This window comes from Fusarium falciforme, chromosome 10, assembly GCF_026873545.1.
Source record: "Fusarium falciforme chromosome 10, complete sequence".
Taxonomy (NCBI): Eukaryota; Fungi; Ascomycota; class Sordariomycetes; order Hypocreales; family Nectriaceae; genus Fusarium; species Fusarium falciforme.
Window position 1 is genome coordinate 3224123 of NC_070553.1, and position 14834 is coordinate 3238956.

Genomic DNA, 14834 nt, shown 5'->3' on the forward strand with positions numbered 1-14834 from the left:
AGAAACAAAGGTAACGAGAAGTGGTTGGTCGATAGCAAAATCCAAATTTTTATCGCCGCGAAGTAACGATTGACTCGCTTTCGTAATTTTGGTGACGCTTCCAAAAGAAGCCATCAGCCACATTAACAAAGACACATTGATTGGCACATGCCAGCATGAAACGGTGAAACTCCAATTGGAAACACTATAACCTAGAATAACCTACTATGGCTGGCAAAAGATTAACGGCTTACACACAAATGAACGAGGCGGCGAGTCTTGGTGTTGCTGTCTATAATTCTTCTCTAGCATCCTTGTCATAGATGCGCCTGTCTTTGGACAAGTAATGTCTGATTATTGCCAAACTTACCTAGTATATATCTACAAAACGTAAAGCCTGGCACGTATGTTTCAATCAAATACTCCGCAATTCTTCGCTTAATCCGCTGGGTTACTCTATATGGTGATTAGATAAGTGACATTCATCAACAATAATCCCTCAACTTGGCATCTAATACATTGTCTACAGACATGGGCTGCTTTCTACTCGTACCACTGAGTCAACTGACAGGGGCGAGTCAAATCCGATTCGCGCTAGAGGTTCTTGCTGTTGCTATCTACAAGGGTACGAGAAACACGCAGAAACGACAGTGCCGGGTTACATGCATCATACTGCAACCCCATCCCGTACGAACAAAGAACCTTGACATAGGTTTAAAACAAAGGTGCAAGATCGCTGTATCTTCAAAGATAACGTGCCACGGGATTGGCAGTGAAGGAGTCCAGCTGCAGCAACACACGTGTGCCTTGTGCTCTTTCGAGACAGTTGTGATATGTCGTCCAAAGCTCGACAAATACTGCCAAACGCCATGGCTGCTGAGTCTGCATCCAGATACCCCGACGACACAGACACTGGCCCGCTGTCCACCAAGCTCTTGAACGATATGCATCCACTTACCTACCTCGGAACATGCCGGACTCTCGGGGAAGATTAGTGCGATATCACTAATTTTTGTATCGACATTCTACCGACTACTTTTCATCTATTCTCTCTGGTATGTGGTGCTCGTATAGTTTGGTGGCGGTAGCATTGGTCTTAGTGCCAAAACATCATGCGGTGAAAGTCGATACGAGCCTTCAGTCAAGACTTTAGATGCAGCTACTTCATGTAAGGGATAGCGATCAAGACGGGCCCCTTGGAAAGTCTAGACTGCGCTAGCTGTTACCCAACCGACCCAATTGCCCTAGAGATCTCTCCACGATGCCGTGTGCTTGTTCTCAATTGGAACCGGTTTATCACCGAGCAGTGACACGTTGATTCGATCTGTATATCCAAAATCAAAGAAACATGTTCTCAATCCCGGTGGTTGGAGCCCAACAACATCTGAATCACCTCTTCCGGTCAAGTCCTGTAAAAGTTAGACATCCTGACCTCGTATTAGTGGAGCCTCGTCGCCGATCAAAGAGGTTGGCAGGACGGCGGGTCCGGAGTGATCGGGACCTCGGCAGCGTGGCTAACCCAGCAACGGTTAAGGTTGAAGAATCCTGATTAGGTCCATGGGTCGGTGCCCAAGTTGAGGCTATTTCAGCATGATCCTGACGTCAAATGGCCCGTCCCGTTGAGGGTCTTTCCACTTTCTCAAGACCAACATCTTCTAGCTCCCAGCTACGAAGGCAGCCAAGACTTTTGCCCTCGGCAAATTCAGCTGAAGGGTTCCCCACAGTCCAGGCATGATATCATCAGACCCATCAACCTGTCAAACATGCAGCCCTGTTCGCGTGGTTGATGGCTGGTAAACTAATCACTCGATGGAGACTTGACACTATCTCGGATACGAGGGTTGGCTTCAAACTAAGGTACTGTTCCGCTTCTTGTGGCAAGTAAAGGTATATATAATGCATCTGATTCCTTCAGCTACAATCCATCTCATCATCAACTCACACACTCAACTCTCTCAACTCTACTCATCAACATGATCAACAACATCGTTGTCGCTTTGGCTTTGGTCTCTGCTGCCTCTGCTGCTCCTCTCGCTCGCCGCGATGAGTGCCAGGATGCTTACAAGGCCTGCATCGCTGCTGGAACTCCCGAAGTTGCCTGCAGCTGCACCCTTACCGCTTGCGAAGGCGAGGACAACGCTCGCAATCGCGAGTACTGCGCCAGTGCCACTGCATCTCTGGCTCAGCCTTCCAAGACTGAGATCCCAGGTGGCTGCAACCCTGCCCATCCTGGCTCTTGCCCTTCATCTTACTTCACCTACACTCAGACTGCTCCTGTTGAGACCTTCACCTCTATCCCTGGTATCCCTGGTGGTTGCAACCCTGCTCACCCTGGATCCTGCCCCTCCTCTTACTTTACCTACTCCAAGGTTACAGTGACTGTCGATGAGACTTCGACAGTCAAGCAAACCTTCACCTCTATCCCTGGCATTCCCGGAGGCTGCAACCCTGCTCACCCCGGATCTTGCCCTCCCTCCTACTTTACCTACCCTGTTGCCTCCTCAACTGCGGCTCCTCCGGCCCCTCCCGCTCCCGCTCCCACTGGTGGCTCTGGCGATGTCACCTACCCCAGCCCCAAGCCCGTCGACGGCAAGTCTTGGTCCATCAAGGACCTGACCCGATACTGTGGCGAGGACAACTCCGGCTGCGACTACAACTTTGCCATTGAGGCCGACGGCAAGACTCAGCGATGCACAGTCATCCGCATGCCTGGTGCTAATGCCGCCGCCGAGAGCTGGTCTGACCAGCCTTGCACCGATGGCTCTGAGTACAAGGTCTCTTGGGGCTATGTCACTGAGCCCGCTCCCGCCTTTGCTGTCATCACTGTTGTCAAGGGCAAGGAACTGGCCTGGTTCGGTGTCTCTGATGTCAATGGCCAGAAGGTTACCCCTTCCAACCCCTTTGGCTCGGGACAGTACGGCAACCTTGGCCCTGAGCCCGTTTACACTTATTAGACAACGACTACTGGATGACTATACGATGGGACAGGTACAGGAACGGATTGGGTGGGATATATTAGGCGGGTAATAGATACCAGCCACTCATTAATGACATGCATGTAAATAGATGTAGATAACGGTCGTTGTACGTTGTACATGACAACTAATTAACCAATTGAACATTTCAAGATACTTTTGTGTGCTAGGATTGTGAATTGATTGCACTGAGGGACTTGCAGAATAAGCTGCCAGGTACATCCATGCACTATTTACAACTTTCATCTTGCATTCAGAGTTCTAAAATATTGCCTCTAATATTGCACTGGAGTCTAGTCCTGAGCCAATCAAGCCTTGCCCTTGAGGCTGAAAGAGTATCGAGCCTGCAGAACATATGGATCACCACCAGGCTCAAACAGCTGCTTGCGGTCTCTCATCCACTCTGGGTGGTTGATGCCATCGATCCAGTCCTGCACTTCCATCACGACACAGCCATACTTGGGGATCGTACGAGGAAAGTCGGAGGAGTTATGAAGTCCCTGGGTCTTTTTGAGAGGAATGGCCCCGTTTTGTTGAGTGCAGCTGTAAAACTGGAAGGCGTCTTGGTCGGTGTAAATATCAAGCTGGATTCCAGACCAGGATGAAGAGAGAGTTGCCACAGGGCCCTCAGTTCGCCAATCATACTTGCCAAGCTGTTCTCGGCTGACAATGTAGCAGGTATCTATGCCATGTTAACGGTCGTCCTAAGACTGCACAAAATCACATACCATATCCAGTGCAGTTGAAGCCACAGTTACCCTTCAGCTCAGAGTTGTTCTCTTGATCACCAATCTGCTTGGGCTCACTCCAGAAGTCGTTGGCAGATCCCTTTTTGTTTGGAATAATGTCACCATTCGGGATGAGAATGTTGTCAACAGCCACACGCTGGCCACTGTAGGGCATGTGTAGAGTGTGGTTGGACACCGTGCTTGTCTCGTTGTTGGAGAAGCCGTCCAGGTTCCAATAAGTGTGGCTGGTGAGCATGATTGGTGTCTTCTTAGTTGTTGCCAGGGCCACAATCTTGATGTCCCAGTCACGTCCAGTAAGCGTGTAGGTGACGTATGAAACCACCTCTCCTGGGAAACCCTCCTTTCCGTCTGGGTCTACGATGGAAAAGGTGATGCTGGACTTGGTGTGGGAGACGACAGTGAAGTTGCGATAGTCCCATCCATCAGGCCCTCCATGGAGGGTGTCTGCACCATCAGGGGCCTCTGGTGTCGGGTTGTCGTTTGGCTTGACCTTGTATTTCTTGCCGTCGATCTCGAACGTGCTGTTCCGGATTCGGTTGGCATATCTGCCTGGCACACCACCAAAGTGAGGATGGGCTTTATCAATGCTGTAGTGGGTTGCATTGTCGAACCCGGCAACGACATCTCTGGAGATTCCGTATTGATCATTGACCAGGAGGTTGGTGATGGAGGCACCGTATGGGATGAAGGCGGCCTCGATCCCGTCACCAGAGATCCAGTATTTGCCATCCTTGTCAGGGCCCTTTTCTCCCTTGTCCGCGAGGACCCCTGGGAGGGCTGCAGCAAGAAAGAAGACCTTGTTGAACCGCATGGTCACGAGAGTCGGTGCTTGAGACTAACCGAGTTGCAGAGTTGAAGCGTGAACATTTCTTGGGACTTTATACCATTGTCGTCAGACGCTCTGTCCTCGTACTACGGAAGAACTAGTTCAACTTCCGCCAACCACATGGCGTTCCACATTGTAGGATTCTGGTTCATGCAGATTGGACCGCTTGAATCATGATAACCGGTGAGTGGTGCGCCTGTCGCACGTTGACTTTCGGTCACGATGCCGAGAGTTGCAGCGATGAACTTGCAAGGGACCTCAGACCCATCTAGCAAACGTTCCCCAGGTTTCACGGTGGAGATCATTGGTGCGCTTGGTTAGGATGATATCAGTGACAGGTCTGGGGAGGTTGAGGTTACTCCGCGAGCAGGGATATTGGGATCGTCGTGCGGGGTACCCCAACTTGATGCAATGTCGCCGAGAGATTGACCGAGCTTCATGGCTACGAACCATTGACAAACAATTTCAACTTAGGAAGGGAATTATAGTCATGGGAGGCCCAGCCATGTAAGCAAAGCCCGACTGTTACGGCAGCTCAGAAGAGCCTGACCATCGCTCTTAGACAGTTTGGGTATAGTAGTAGGAGGAGACCAGAGCAAGGACAGCACAAGGGGAATGAAAAACAAGAGACGAATAAATATGTGCATTGACTATATGCGTTATTATGCATGCATCAATAAGAATAAATCTGACGTGACTGTTTCCCGGGCCGACACAGGTCGGAAACAGGAATCGGCGAGGTCTGCTGAGCTACCCTACGCATCCAATATTTTGTTGCCGAGAAGTCACTTTGACACGAAGTTTAGGCTCGACATCATAAGTTGACTTATCTTAAAAAGAGAAGGATAAGATCAAAGCTTTCAAATAGAAGTTGAGACAGGGATTGGGCTCCCTTGACAGTAAACCGTCGAAACTGTTAATATCTGAAAAGGAGATGTGTTTTGGTGGGGATAATGAGGCTTGATTTCTCTGTCTAATTGTCCCAGTTTGCGCCTCCTGAGTTTGCTGTGGTGGTGTAAAAATGTGGCTAGGCTAGGTGCACCACGAATGACGTCAACAGATCTAAAACTAACAGAACCTTTACCCTTTCAGGACATGAATGCCAGGGCAACATTCGATCAAAAACGACCTTGGCGCGCCCAGCAGTTTCTCGTTTAACAACATGGGTAAATCAATCCAACGGCTGTCCACGTTGCAGGGAAAGAATGGGAATCAAGTCGCGTCGCTCCCAAAAGCTTCGTTCAGAACTAGCTACTCTCTTGCTCGGTACTTCAGTATCTGCATGGCCCGAATCCTCCCAATCCGCGGCATACATCGTGATGTCTTGAACTCCAGAGAGCAAGTGCGCAGGCAAAGACGATATAATACCTCCATCCCAAGGCTTCCATGCAGACAGGGTTGACGAATCCGTTGAACAGTGAGCTGGAGAACTGGGCCAAGTTGAATATGGTTGACCCTTGGCTCGCAACGTGTAAGGGAGGACTTCGACCAGGTAGGCAATCGGAAGGGGATTCATGGCAAAGTTGTAGAATGCATAAAAGATGAAAACCATGGCAACAACTCCGATGCTGAGACCCTTCTTCTCATAGTCGAGCTGCTGGTTACGAGCAGAGAGGATAATCCAGGTGACGAAAGAGAACATCATGCCATTTGTGGAAAGCAAAAAGAGGAATCGTTCACCGAGGCGGTCAACCAGGCATGCGGCAGTAGTCGCAACCACCATGTTGTAGATTTGAAGACCTCCATTGATCAAGTTCTGTGTCTCTGGGTTCGTGATGCCAATGTTGTTGAGGATCAGAATGAGATAGGAAGAGATCAGACTGTTGCCGCACCATTGAATGATGAAACCAAGCAGCACGGTAATGGCGAACCGGTGGATGTTTCCCTCTGTGAAAGAGTTAGCGCCATACTTACAGAAATGTTATGATTACTCACTAGTTCAGAAGAATTGTAAAAACGAAGTCGACTTGTTGGCACGTTCAAACTCAATGGCAGCCGTGATTTCAGCCACTTCGAACCGAACCAGCTCATTTGGTTCATCAGATCCGGCGTGGTACTTGCTCAGGATTCGAGAAGCCTCTTCGGTTTGGTCATTGGCAATCAGCCATCGAGGACTCTCGGGCGCAAAGTAGATGGTGAAAATCTGAATGATGGAGACGAGAGCCTGGCGCAAGGATGGGATACGCCAACTTCAACTGTTGGGCATGGCGAACGTTCCGTAGGTCACCCAGGCAGCAACGATTGAGCCAAGGTACTGGTTGATTTGTTAGTTCGATCTTGCAATAGGGGCTGGCAACATACCCAGCTAGTGTTATACACTGCCGTAAAGATAGCACGATGAGTGGGATAACTCAGCTCTGCAATTAGTGGAGCAGCAGAAACCGCCGCAAAGCTGCCTCCAACGCCGATAAAGAATCTTCCAGCTATAAACATGCCCAAGTTGCCCCTGAAGAGCAGCACCGAACACGGTCAAGGCCGAACCAGAGGCAACAGGGTGACGACGTCCAAAGACGTCAGCTGCAAAAGGTGCAAAAGGCAGGCAAGCAATGCCACCAATGACCTGCATGGTCACCATAAGGCCGAGGATGCCTCCCTTGGGATGTTTAAGATCTGCGAAGTCAGTATCAAAACTGATCAGACAACACTCTAAACTCACCCTCCTGCCACACAGACACTGTCTGCATCCAATCAAGGACCGAGCCGTCGTAACCTCCGACGTAACTTGTCAGAAAGGGGGCGATCAGGAGGGCATTCAGTTTCAGGAGATGGGGGACGCGCCACCAAGGTTTGCCCAGGTCAGGATATAAGTCCTTGATCCTAAGCTCGTCATGTGACATGGTAATTGTAATCAAAGTCTTACCAAAGAGAAGGGAGTTGTTAATAGTTGAATAAGGTAAGGGTGAGTGATGAGGGCAGACGTCGACTTTGATCGAGGGAAGCGGTCGTATTTATCCTGATCCGCACCGTTCCCCGTGGGAGATTCACCCTTCTCTTGCTAGTACCAGACGAAAGAAAGCTCAAAATCTCGCCAGTAAGTGGGACGAGTCATGTTTGCCCGGACGCTAGTTGTCCTCGGGTTTGACAATCCGGGGTGGGTGTTGCCGGCACGTGAGCCCTCGACTACCAACCACCTGGTTCAGGACCCTCATTTTAGACTATTTTCTGGAGACGAATGACAGAATCGTTCGTTTCTGGGGCAGTCAGGTCTGCCGTGTGAGTCCCTCGGTTGGAAGCTGTGCTCTACGACAAGGATTGGTCTCGACCAGCTGCCTCTTATTCTTCGCGGAGAATTGAGTCTTGGCGCATCAAAAAGCCCAAAATTTCCAATTTTGGGAATCTCCCCCCACAGCTGGAGATCCAAAGGAATAGCCAGGCACATCGCCAGCCAAACAAGATTAGCCGTTCTCTTTCGCCATCTTGGACTCGAATATCTTCCCGACAACGAGCCTCAAGTTTCCAAGTTGGGGTTCTCTCTCGTGTATTTTGAATCATATAATGACTTGGAGGATGTCACACGCTTTAGAATCACATATAAAGGGCAAGTACTGCACTAGCCGACCAGGGGATTCCACCACCACACCTATTCTCAGCCATGGAACACGTTCATGGTTCGCCCCTGACCCGTCGGTCGTCTTTGTTGATGGGTCCTATTTCCTCGTCAATTCGACTTTTCATATGTTCCCTGGTCTGCCCATCTACGCCTCCAAAGACTTGGTGACGTGGACCCATATCGGTGAGTGTGGTGTCTTGAACCAGGACCCAACTGACTCTTGTAGGAAACGCAATCAATCGCGCTGGTCAGCTGAGTCTACAGCAATCGTATACTAAGGTTTACGGACCCGATAGCGCTGAAGAGTTCATGTCGGCCCAGGGCGGCCTTTACGCTCCCTCGATCCGATATCACAAGGGCATATTCTACATAGTCTTTACCAGCGTCATCCACAAAATAGAACTTCCATCCCTAGAAAACGAGTTTCAGAACTTTATCCTCACAACCGATGATATCTGGGCGAACGAATGGAGTGATCCCATCTTTTACGACTTCTTCAGAATCGATACGAGTCTCTTCTGGGACGACGACGACCGAGTATACCTGATCGGTTCTGCAGCTCATGCTTCAGAGACCAAGATTCGACAATTTGAGATTGATCTCAAGACGGGCAAGAAGCTACCGGAAGAGTAGCTCCTTTGGGAGGGCATCACCAAAGTCTTCCCTGAAGGGCCCCATATGTATAAGAAAATGATAGCAGAGGGAGGATGCTTCGCTGATCACCATATCATCATGGCAAGGCCAAAGAGCATTCGGGGTCCTTTTGAGGTCAACCCAAGTAACCCAGTCATGGGAAAGACTGACCCCAATGGATACATCTAGTACACTGGACATGGAGATCTTCCCCAAGACCCTTCAGGCCAGTGGTACTTTATCTGCTTAGGTGTCAGAAAAACAAAGGAGGGCCGCTTCATTATGGGTCGCGAAACCGTCATCACTACGGCCCAATGGCCTGAAGGAGAATCCCCTACCATTGACTTTGCCAAACTAGATGTGCCCATCAAGGGCGGTAAACAGCCTGCACCGGCTTGGCCTTTGAAGCCCAGTGGCTCATCTCTGGCTCCTGAGGTTGGCCTCATGCACATCCGGAGCCCCGTCGAAGAGAATTACAAATACGATGGCTCAAAGATTACGCTAATCACTGGCAAGGCCCCATTGAGTCAGGCTGGCGAGCCGGTGTCGTTTGTTGGAAAACGTCAGAGGCTTTTGGATGGTACTGCCTCAGTGACCCTCAACGTCCCGGATACGTCAGCACTTGAGAAGACCCTAGAAGCTGGTCTCTGTTATTACGAGGACGAGCTACAATTTACCCGCATCTTTTAGATGTGCAGAATGGAGAGATTGTTTGGGAGATCAAGAACAAGGCTAGGTCGATTGATCGCCGCGCGGCGAGGAGCGTCAAGTCATTGTTAGCCACCGCTTCCGCCAAGGTGGTATTCGGGATATCTTACACTGAGGACCAATTGTCATTTTGGTGCTCTGCCGATGGGGTCAAGGAGAAGCTCGCCCAGATCGACAGTCTGGATATGACTGGAGATGACTTTGTTAGGCCTGTCATCGGCGCTTTCGGCACTGTCGCGAAGGAATCGAGAGTGGGATTTGTTGACTTGGTTGTAGAATAGACCATATGAAGAGAGATTGATTGGGTTTCTCGTAGAAATAGAGTCATTTCTTGCATGAATCCCGCCACTGAATAAGATTGTAGACCATTGTTAGTGTTCCTCTCGGCAGAGGACTCAAACAGAGCGCCGCTAAATTATCTGCACTTTCTGATAGCGCGCTAACAGTGGAGAAAATGCAGAGCGTCAGCCGCTATGAGGTTGAAGAGACACTGTAAGCGTGGCACTGGTTGGCTCTGTCGTAGTCTGCGGCAGCCTATAGAGGTCACTGTTGCAAAACCCAAAAAGCACGTTCCAACTGACAAAATGGGTTAGCGCGAATGCATTAACGGCCCCACAGTACATTAAGACATATACCTTAGAACCGTAATTCCTTTAGTTTAACACGCAAGAGTAGGTTCAGCAATAACAGCGGGGTCGCAGCGGACCAGCGAAGAGCAACTTCGTTATATAATAGATATAAAGACCCCCTATTATAGCCCCCGCCCCATAACTACCCTCCACATCAGACAATAATCAAGACTTAATTATCTTCGTCCTCTCTATCTTCATCCTCCTCTACGCTCTCCTCATCTAGCTTATTAAGTTACTAGGCATTAAGTTAATAATAGAACTTAGCTAGCGAGTTTAATTCACCTACAATCCAGAGCCAAGCAGCCTCAGCAATAGCCTCCAACACTACAACCTTTCGCTCCTCAAGAGTCTTTTCATCTACTTCACCACATAGAGCCAGAGCCAGAGCTAAAGCAGCACTATAGGCACGAAGCTGCTATACTACACGCTACGCAGCGGAGCGCCAGGCATCACCAGGATCCTCGCTCATATCATTAATCTACCGGTTCAGCTCCTAAAAGGCACACACAATAGCGATTACACCAGCAGGGACCTAAATAGCAGCTAATTAGCAGCTCACTAACCAAGAGCTAAAAAAGACTACTTACAGGCCTACAGGTATAACCATTCTTTACGCAGGCCCAGCAAGCAACACCAATATCTATTCTATATATATTAGCCTAGCAAGCTTAAATAGCAAAATAAGCTACTTACTATCCTAGGAGGCACACTTATACCCTAGGCTCTTAGTAGCGCGAATAATACAAGGGCGGCAGGGAAAGTCACGCGCAGACCCAATAAGAGGGGCCTTCTTTTTTTACTTTTTCTTCTTCTACTCAAATAAAGTATTAATAGCAGTCTCTTAGCTATATAGCAGCTAACTAGATTTACCATAATTCTACCCGCGAATTTACGGCCACTAGGCTAAACCTTTCCTTTATCCTTACTATTTTAGTTCTAAGAGGGATCCCCACCCGCTAAGACAGAGGCCGCCGCTCCAGACATCAGGGATCAGCAGCGATAACGCTGCTAATTATCAGCTTATTCACTACGAGAGCGGTGCTCAAGGGAGGCCACTTAATGTATTTAGCGATAATAATAGCGCAAGGGGTCCAAGCTAAATAAGTATATTAAAGTTATACTTTAAAGGCAAGAAGCCAAGCACACTTCTTAGCCACATAATAGAGAAAAAGAGGGAAAAAAGAGGTTAAAAGGGATTTAATGTTTTTTTAAAAACTTACAATCACTTCCAAAGGTAGGGTCCTAATTGTTCCTATTCCCCAATAGTAGCATTGCATTTCATCTAATTCACTGGTTGCCTAGTCCGCACCAGGCTAGCTATTAAGCCACTACGAGGTAATACAAATTAGCTAATTCGCCCTACTTAAATAAGGGCTCCATCCTAACAATCCACCTTTTCCAACACCAAGAAATCACCCCTACCTACATACTCACCTCCAACGCCATAGCACAACCACCCAGTCCCATCAATCAATACTATAACTATATCACCTTTCTATACCTCAATAGCGCCTTGCAAAGCAAGATCAGGCATAAGCTTCAGAAGCATCACCATATCACTATCAACCTCAGCATAATCTCCCGGCGGATAGCCAGCTAGGGACTTCCGCGTTAGCAATCACATACCATTAAGACACCTAAGCTTGTAAAAGCTATCCGCGACCTTATCTTCCGCATTGGCCTTACCGAGAAGCAGACCTTAAGTATCCTTCAGAGGCAAGGCTAGCCCATCACCAAAAGAGGTTTAAAACAAATTAGACTTTACCCAGACCGCCGCTAGGTTCATCGCATCAATAGCAATAAAAAACGCCTTACCTTATTAGAGAAGACAAAGCAGGTTATTATCGAGATAGCGCAGCGGTCCAATGCCATTACAAGATACAGCAAAAGGTTTCTCTAGCCATATCTACGCCAGCAACAGCAGCTCTAAGTACCAAGAGATCCCCTCTTTAAGATATATAAAATTATATTCCCAAACGAGGTTAAGATACGCAAAAGGATAATACAGAGAAAGAAAAGGCAATTCCTTATCCCGGGGCTAAACTACTAATAGTATATTAACAGCCATAATAAGCTTAAGGCATATAGATTCAAGATATACGCCGCAATTAATACCTACTCACGCAACATTATTTGGTTCTATATTAGCCACTCTACTACAACCGCCTTAAGTATATTAAAGCAGTATTTAGCTACATACAACACCTATAGCTTCTGCCCGTAGTTTCTACAAGCAGATAGAGGCAATAAAACGCCATTAGTCACAATAACCCACTAGAACTTTACTTTAGCTATAAGCAAATACATAAAATAAAATAAATAAGTCTTCCAACAGGGCAAACAATTAAAGGATTCCTATAAGGCAGCACCAAGTATAAAAAATATCAAAATCAAGAGTTAGTAGGAACGCATACTTCACATCTATTCCCAACAGTAGGTAGACTACTTTAGAGAGCTTACTAGGGATAGGGATTTTAACGGCAATATGCTTAAGGACTAGATTACTATCTACGCTATCTTCAAAGGTATACTACGTCAAGAGCTCTTTAACTTCGTCGAAGCATAAAATCTACACAAAATACGCCTCCAAAAGAACCATCCCCACGTTATCCACGGCCAGCCCTAGATAAATTATTATTACCCTAACCCAGACAAGGCCTACAATTAGGGGATCCCTATCAACCGCCCAGTTCTAGGCAAAATACTACGACCCCTAGCTGGTATCAATATCAGCACATATCTAGAGCCAGAGACAAAAAAGTAATACCGCAATATCCTCACAGAAATAAGCTACAATAACATAGTCCTTAGCAATCACCAGGACCCTAATAAGCTACATCTATTTAAGCGCTTCTACCTTACCCTTCGGGATAAAATCATTCAACACATCAAAAATAGATAGCCACCTATACTAGCATACCATAAGGCTCTAACTAGGGGAGTTACTAAATATATAAGCTACCACATCTATCTACGCATTAAATTATCTAACTACATATAAGAAGCATTACTTACACGAGCAGATTAAGCCCAATAAGACAAATTGGAAGATAGGGAACTAGCAGAATAACCACTTATTGAGTTTAGTATTAAAGACAAAAAAAAAAATAACATCAAGGAAATAAGTAATAATAAGGAAGATAATAACCAGTCTAATAAGGAACCTAAGTAATCAATCCTTCCTTTTTCTAGGTCAAAAGGCAAAGGTCATAGAAATCTTAGTGCCTCTAAAATATATAGACTAGGCGGGGGGAAGTCCTTTAACAGCACTATCTACATATTATTAGGTTTAGGCTCCTTCAATAGAGTCAGGGATAATTACTAACTACGAGCTTACCTACTAAGATTAATATTTCAATAAGCAAGAGCTTAGTCTAATTACATACAAACTCCTTAAAAAGACTTATCTCACTCTCATAGTTAACCTCGTCCTCTTAGTCTACATCACACTCATCTCCCTCCCCATCAGAGACGCTATCAAGCATTAGCTCAATAACCGCGTCTTCGGATTCACTAAGGTCAACCACATCCCCCTTCACAACAATATTATCAAGGATATCATTATAGCCCTTATACGCCAAGTTCAAGTAAGTGGAAGCTAGAACTACCTTTTCCTACTTAACCTGTTCCCTATTCTTCATACCATTATCCTAATTAATCTACCTCTCTTACTTAATACATTTCTTAAGCCTAAGAGCTAGGCTCAAATCCTCCTATTTGACCTTCCATTTCTTACCATCCTTAGCCAATATTAAATATTCATCTAGCCTTAGCGGTATAATTAGCTCCTACTTATCACCCACGTCTATCAATATCAAGACAACAAGCACCTTTAACTAGCCCGCTTGGTTATTCAAAAAGTACCCAGAAGTAAGCATACTTAAGGGCATAATAAACTTATCAATATTAAAAATAATAACGATTTTCTTTCCAGAGAAAGACAAAGCATAAAAAAGCTTCCAAAGCTCTTAGTTAATAGGGTCTATAGTGCTCGGGAGCAGATATAAGTATTCAAATAAGGTCTAAGTAAACAAGGGCCAGGTAAAGAGATCTACCGAGTTAAACTTAATCACCATATCTTTTAGAGGCAACACTATCTCTAAGACCTCTACCACAAGACCATTAAAGTACCTGGTCTCCAAGCTCATAAATAAGAGACTAATATAGACCCATTAGTAGCCAATACACTACCTCATAGGCTTTCTAATATTACTTTTAGTATTCTAAATGGCTTAACTAGCCGCCAAGGCAATCACCATAAACTACAAATAAGGAGGACCACTTAACGGCTTAAAAGGATATTAGCATGCCCATATATTCACAGTCACCCCATTAGGGATAGACACTACATTAGGGAGTAGTTATACATACCCAATACCAGCAGATAACACTAGTTTTAATTTATTACGCATAAGCTGACTTACCGGGCTAACTAGGTATAACAAAGAGTCATCCACCTCAACCACCTCATCATACGGGCCAAAAAGGGCTAGAGTCCTAGACCTAGCCCAGCGTTAGGATTAAAAGGGGTTAGCTAAGCCACAACGGCCACAATAGTTTTCGCCAGCATATATAATAATAAAGAGATCATAATGCTTCTTCCCAGCTTTAACGCAATAGACATACTCAGGGGGGATATCTAGGGGTACCATTCTATTTAAAGAGAGACATTAAAAAAATAAAGGCAAAAAAAAAACCAAACTAACATTAGGAACAAGATTTAATATTTACAAACCATAACAATATTACCCTTTACTACAATAAATAATAATCACTAGACTA

At 46.4% G+C, this 14834-nt stretch overlaps 5 protein-coding genes across 5 annotated transcripts; 3 read left to right on the forward strand and 2 right to left on the reverse strand.

Annotated features, from left to right (window-relative positions):
* Nucleotides 1–1916: 1916 nt before the first annotated feature.
* Nucleotides 1917–2933, forward strand: NCS54_01289000 (Hypothetical protein; the record flags this gene model as incomplete). Its single annotated transcript, XM_053158112.1, has 1 exon — nucleotides 1917–2933. Exon 1 carries the CDS (start codon nucleotides 1953–1955, stop codon nucleotides 2931–2933), a length of 981 nt encoding a protein of 326 aa, XP_053014087.1. The 5' UTR covers nucleotides 1917–1952.
* Nucleotides 2934–3262: 329 nt separating this feature from the next.
* Nucleotides 3263–4514, reverse strand: NCS54_01289100 (Hypothetical protein; the record flags this gene model as incomplete). Its single annotated transcript, XM_053158113.1, has 2 exons — nucleotides 3263–3636; nucleotides 3683–4514. The coding sequence occupies 2 exons, from the start codon at nucleotides 4512–4514 to the stop codon at nucleotides 3263–3265; spliced, it is 1206 nt and encodes a 401-aa protein (XP_053014088.1).
* A 1186-nt stretch (nucleotides 4515–5700) lies between these two features.
* On the reverse strand, nucleotides 5701–7366 carry NCS54_01289200 (MFS domain-containing protein; the record flags this gene model as incomplete). Its single annotated transcript, XM_053158114.1, has 6 exons — nucleotides 5701–6416; nucleotides 6507–6693; nucleotides 6757–6783; nucleotides 6831–6952; nucleotides 7011–7139; nucleotides 7186–7366. 6 exons carry the CDS (start codon nucleotides 7364–7366, stop codon nucleotides 5701–5703), a joined length of 1362 nt encoding a protein of 453 aa, XP_053014089.1.
* Nucleotides 7367–8204: 838 nt separating this feature from the next.
* Nucleotides 8205–8712, forward strand: NCS54_01289300 (Hypothetical protein; the record flags this gene model as incomplete). The annotated part of the gene is made up of 2 exons (XM_053158115.1): nucleotides 8205–8262; nucleotides 8306–8712. The coding sequence occupies 2 exons, from the start codon at nucleotides 8205–8207 to the stop codon at nucleotides 8710–8712; spliced, it is 465 nt and encodes a 154-aa protein (XP_053014090.1).
* Nucleotides 8713–8811: 99 nt separating this feature from the next.
* Nucleotides 8812–9402, forward strand: NCS54_01289400 (Hypothetical protein; the record flags this gene model as incomplete). Its single annotated transcript, XM_053158116.1, has 2 exons — nucleotides 8812–8847; nucleotides 8902–9402. 2 exons carry the CDS (start codon nucleotides 8812–8814, stop codon nucleotides 9400–9402), a joined length of 537 nt encoding a protein of 178 aa, XP_053014091.1.
* Nucleotides 9403–14834: the final 5432 nt, after the last annotated feature.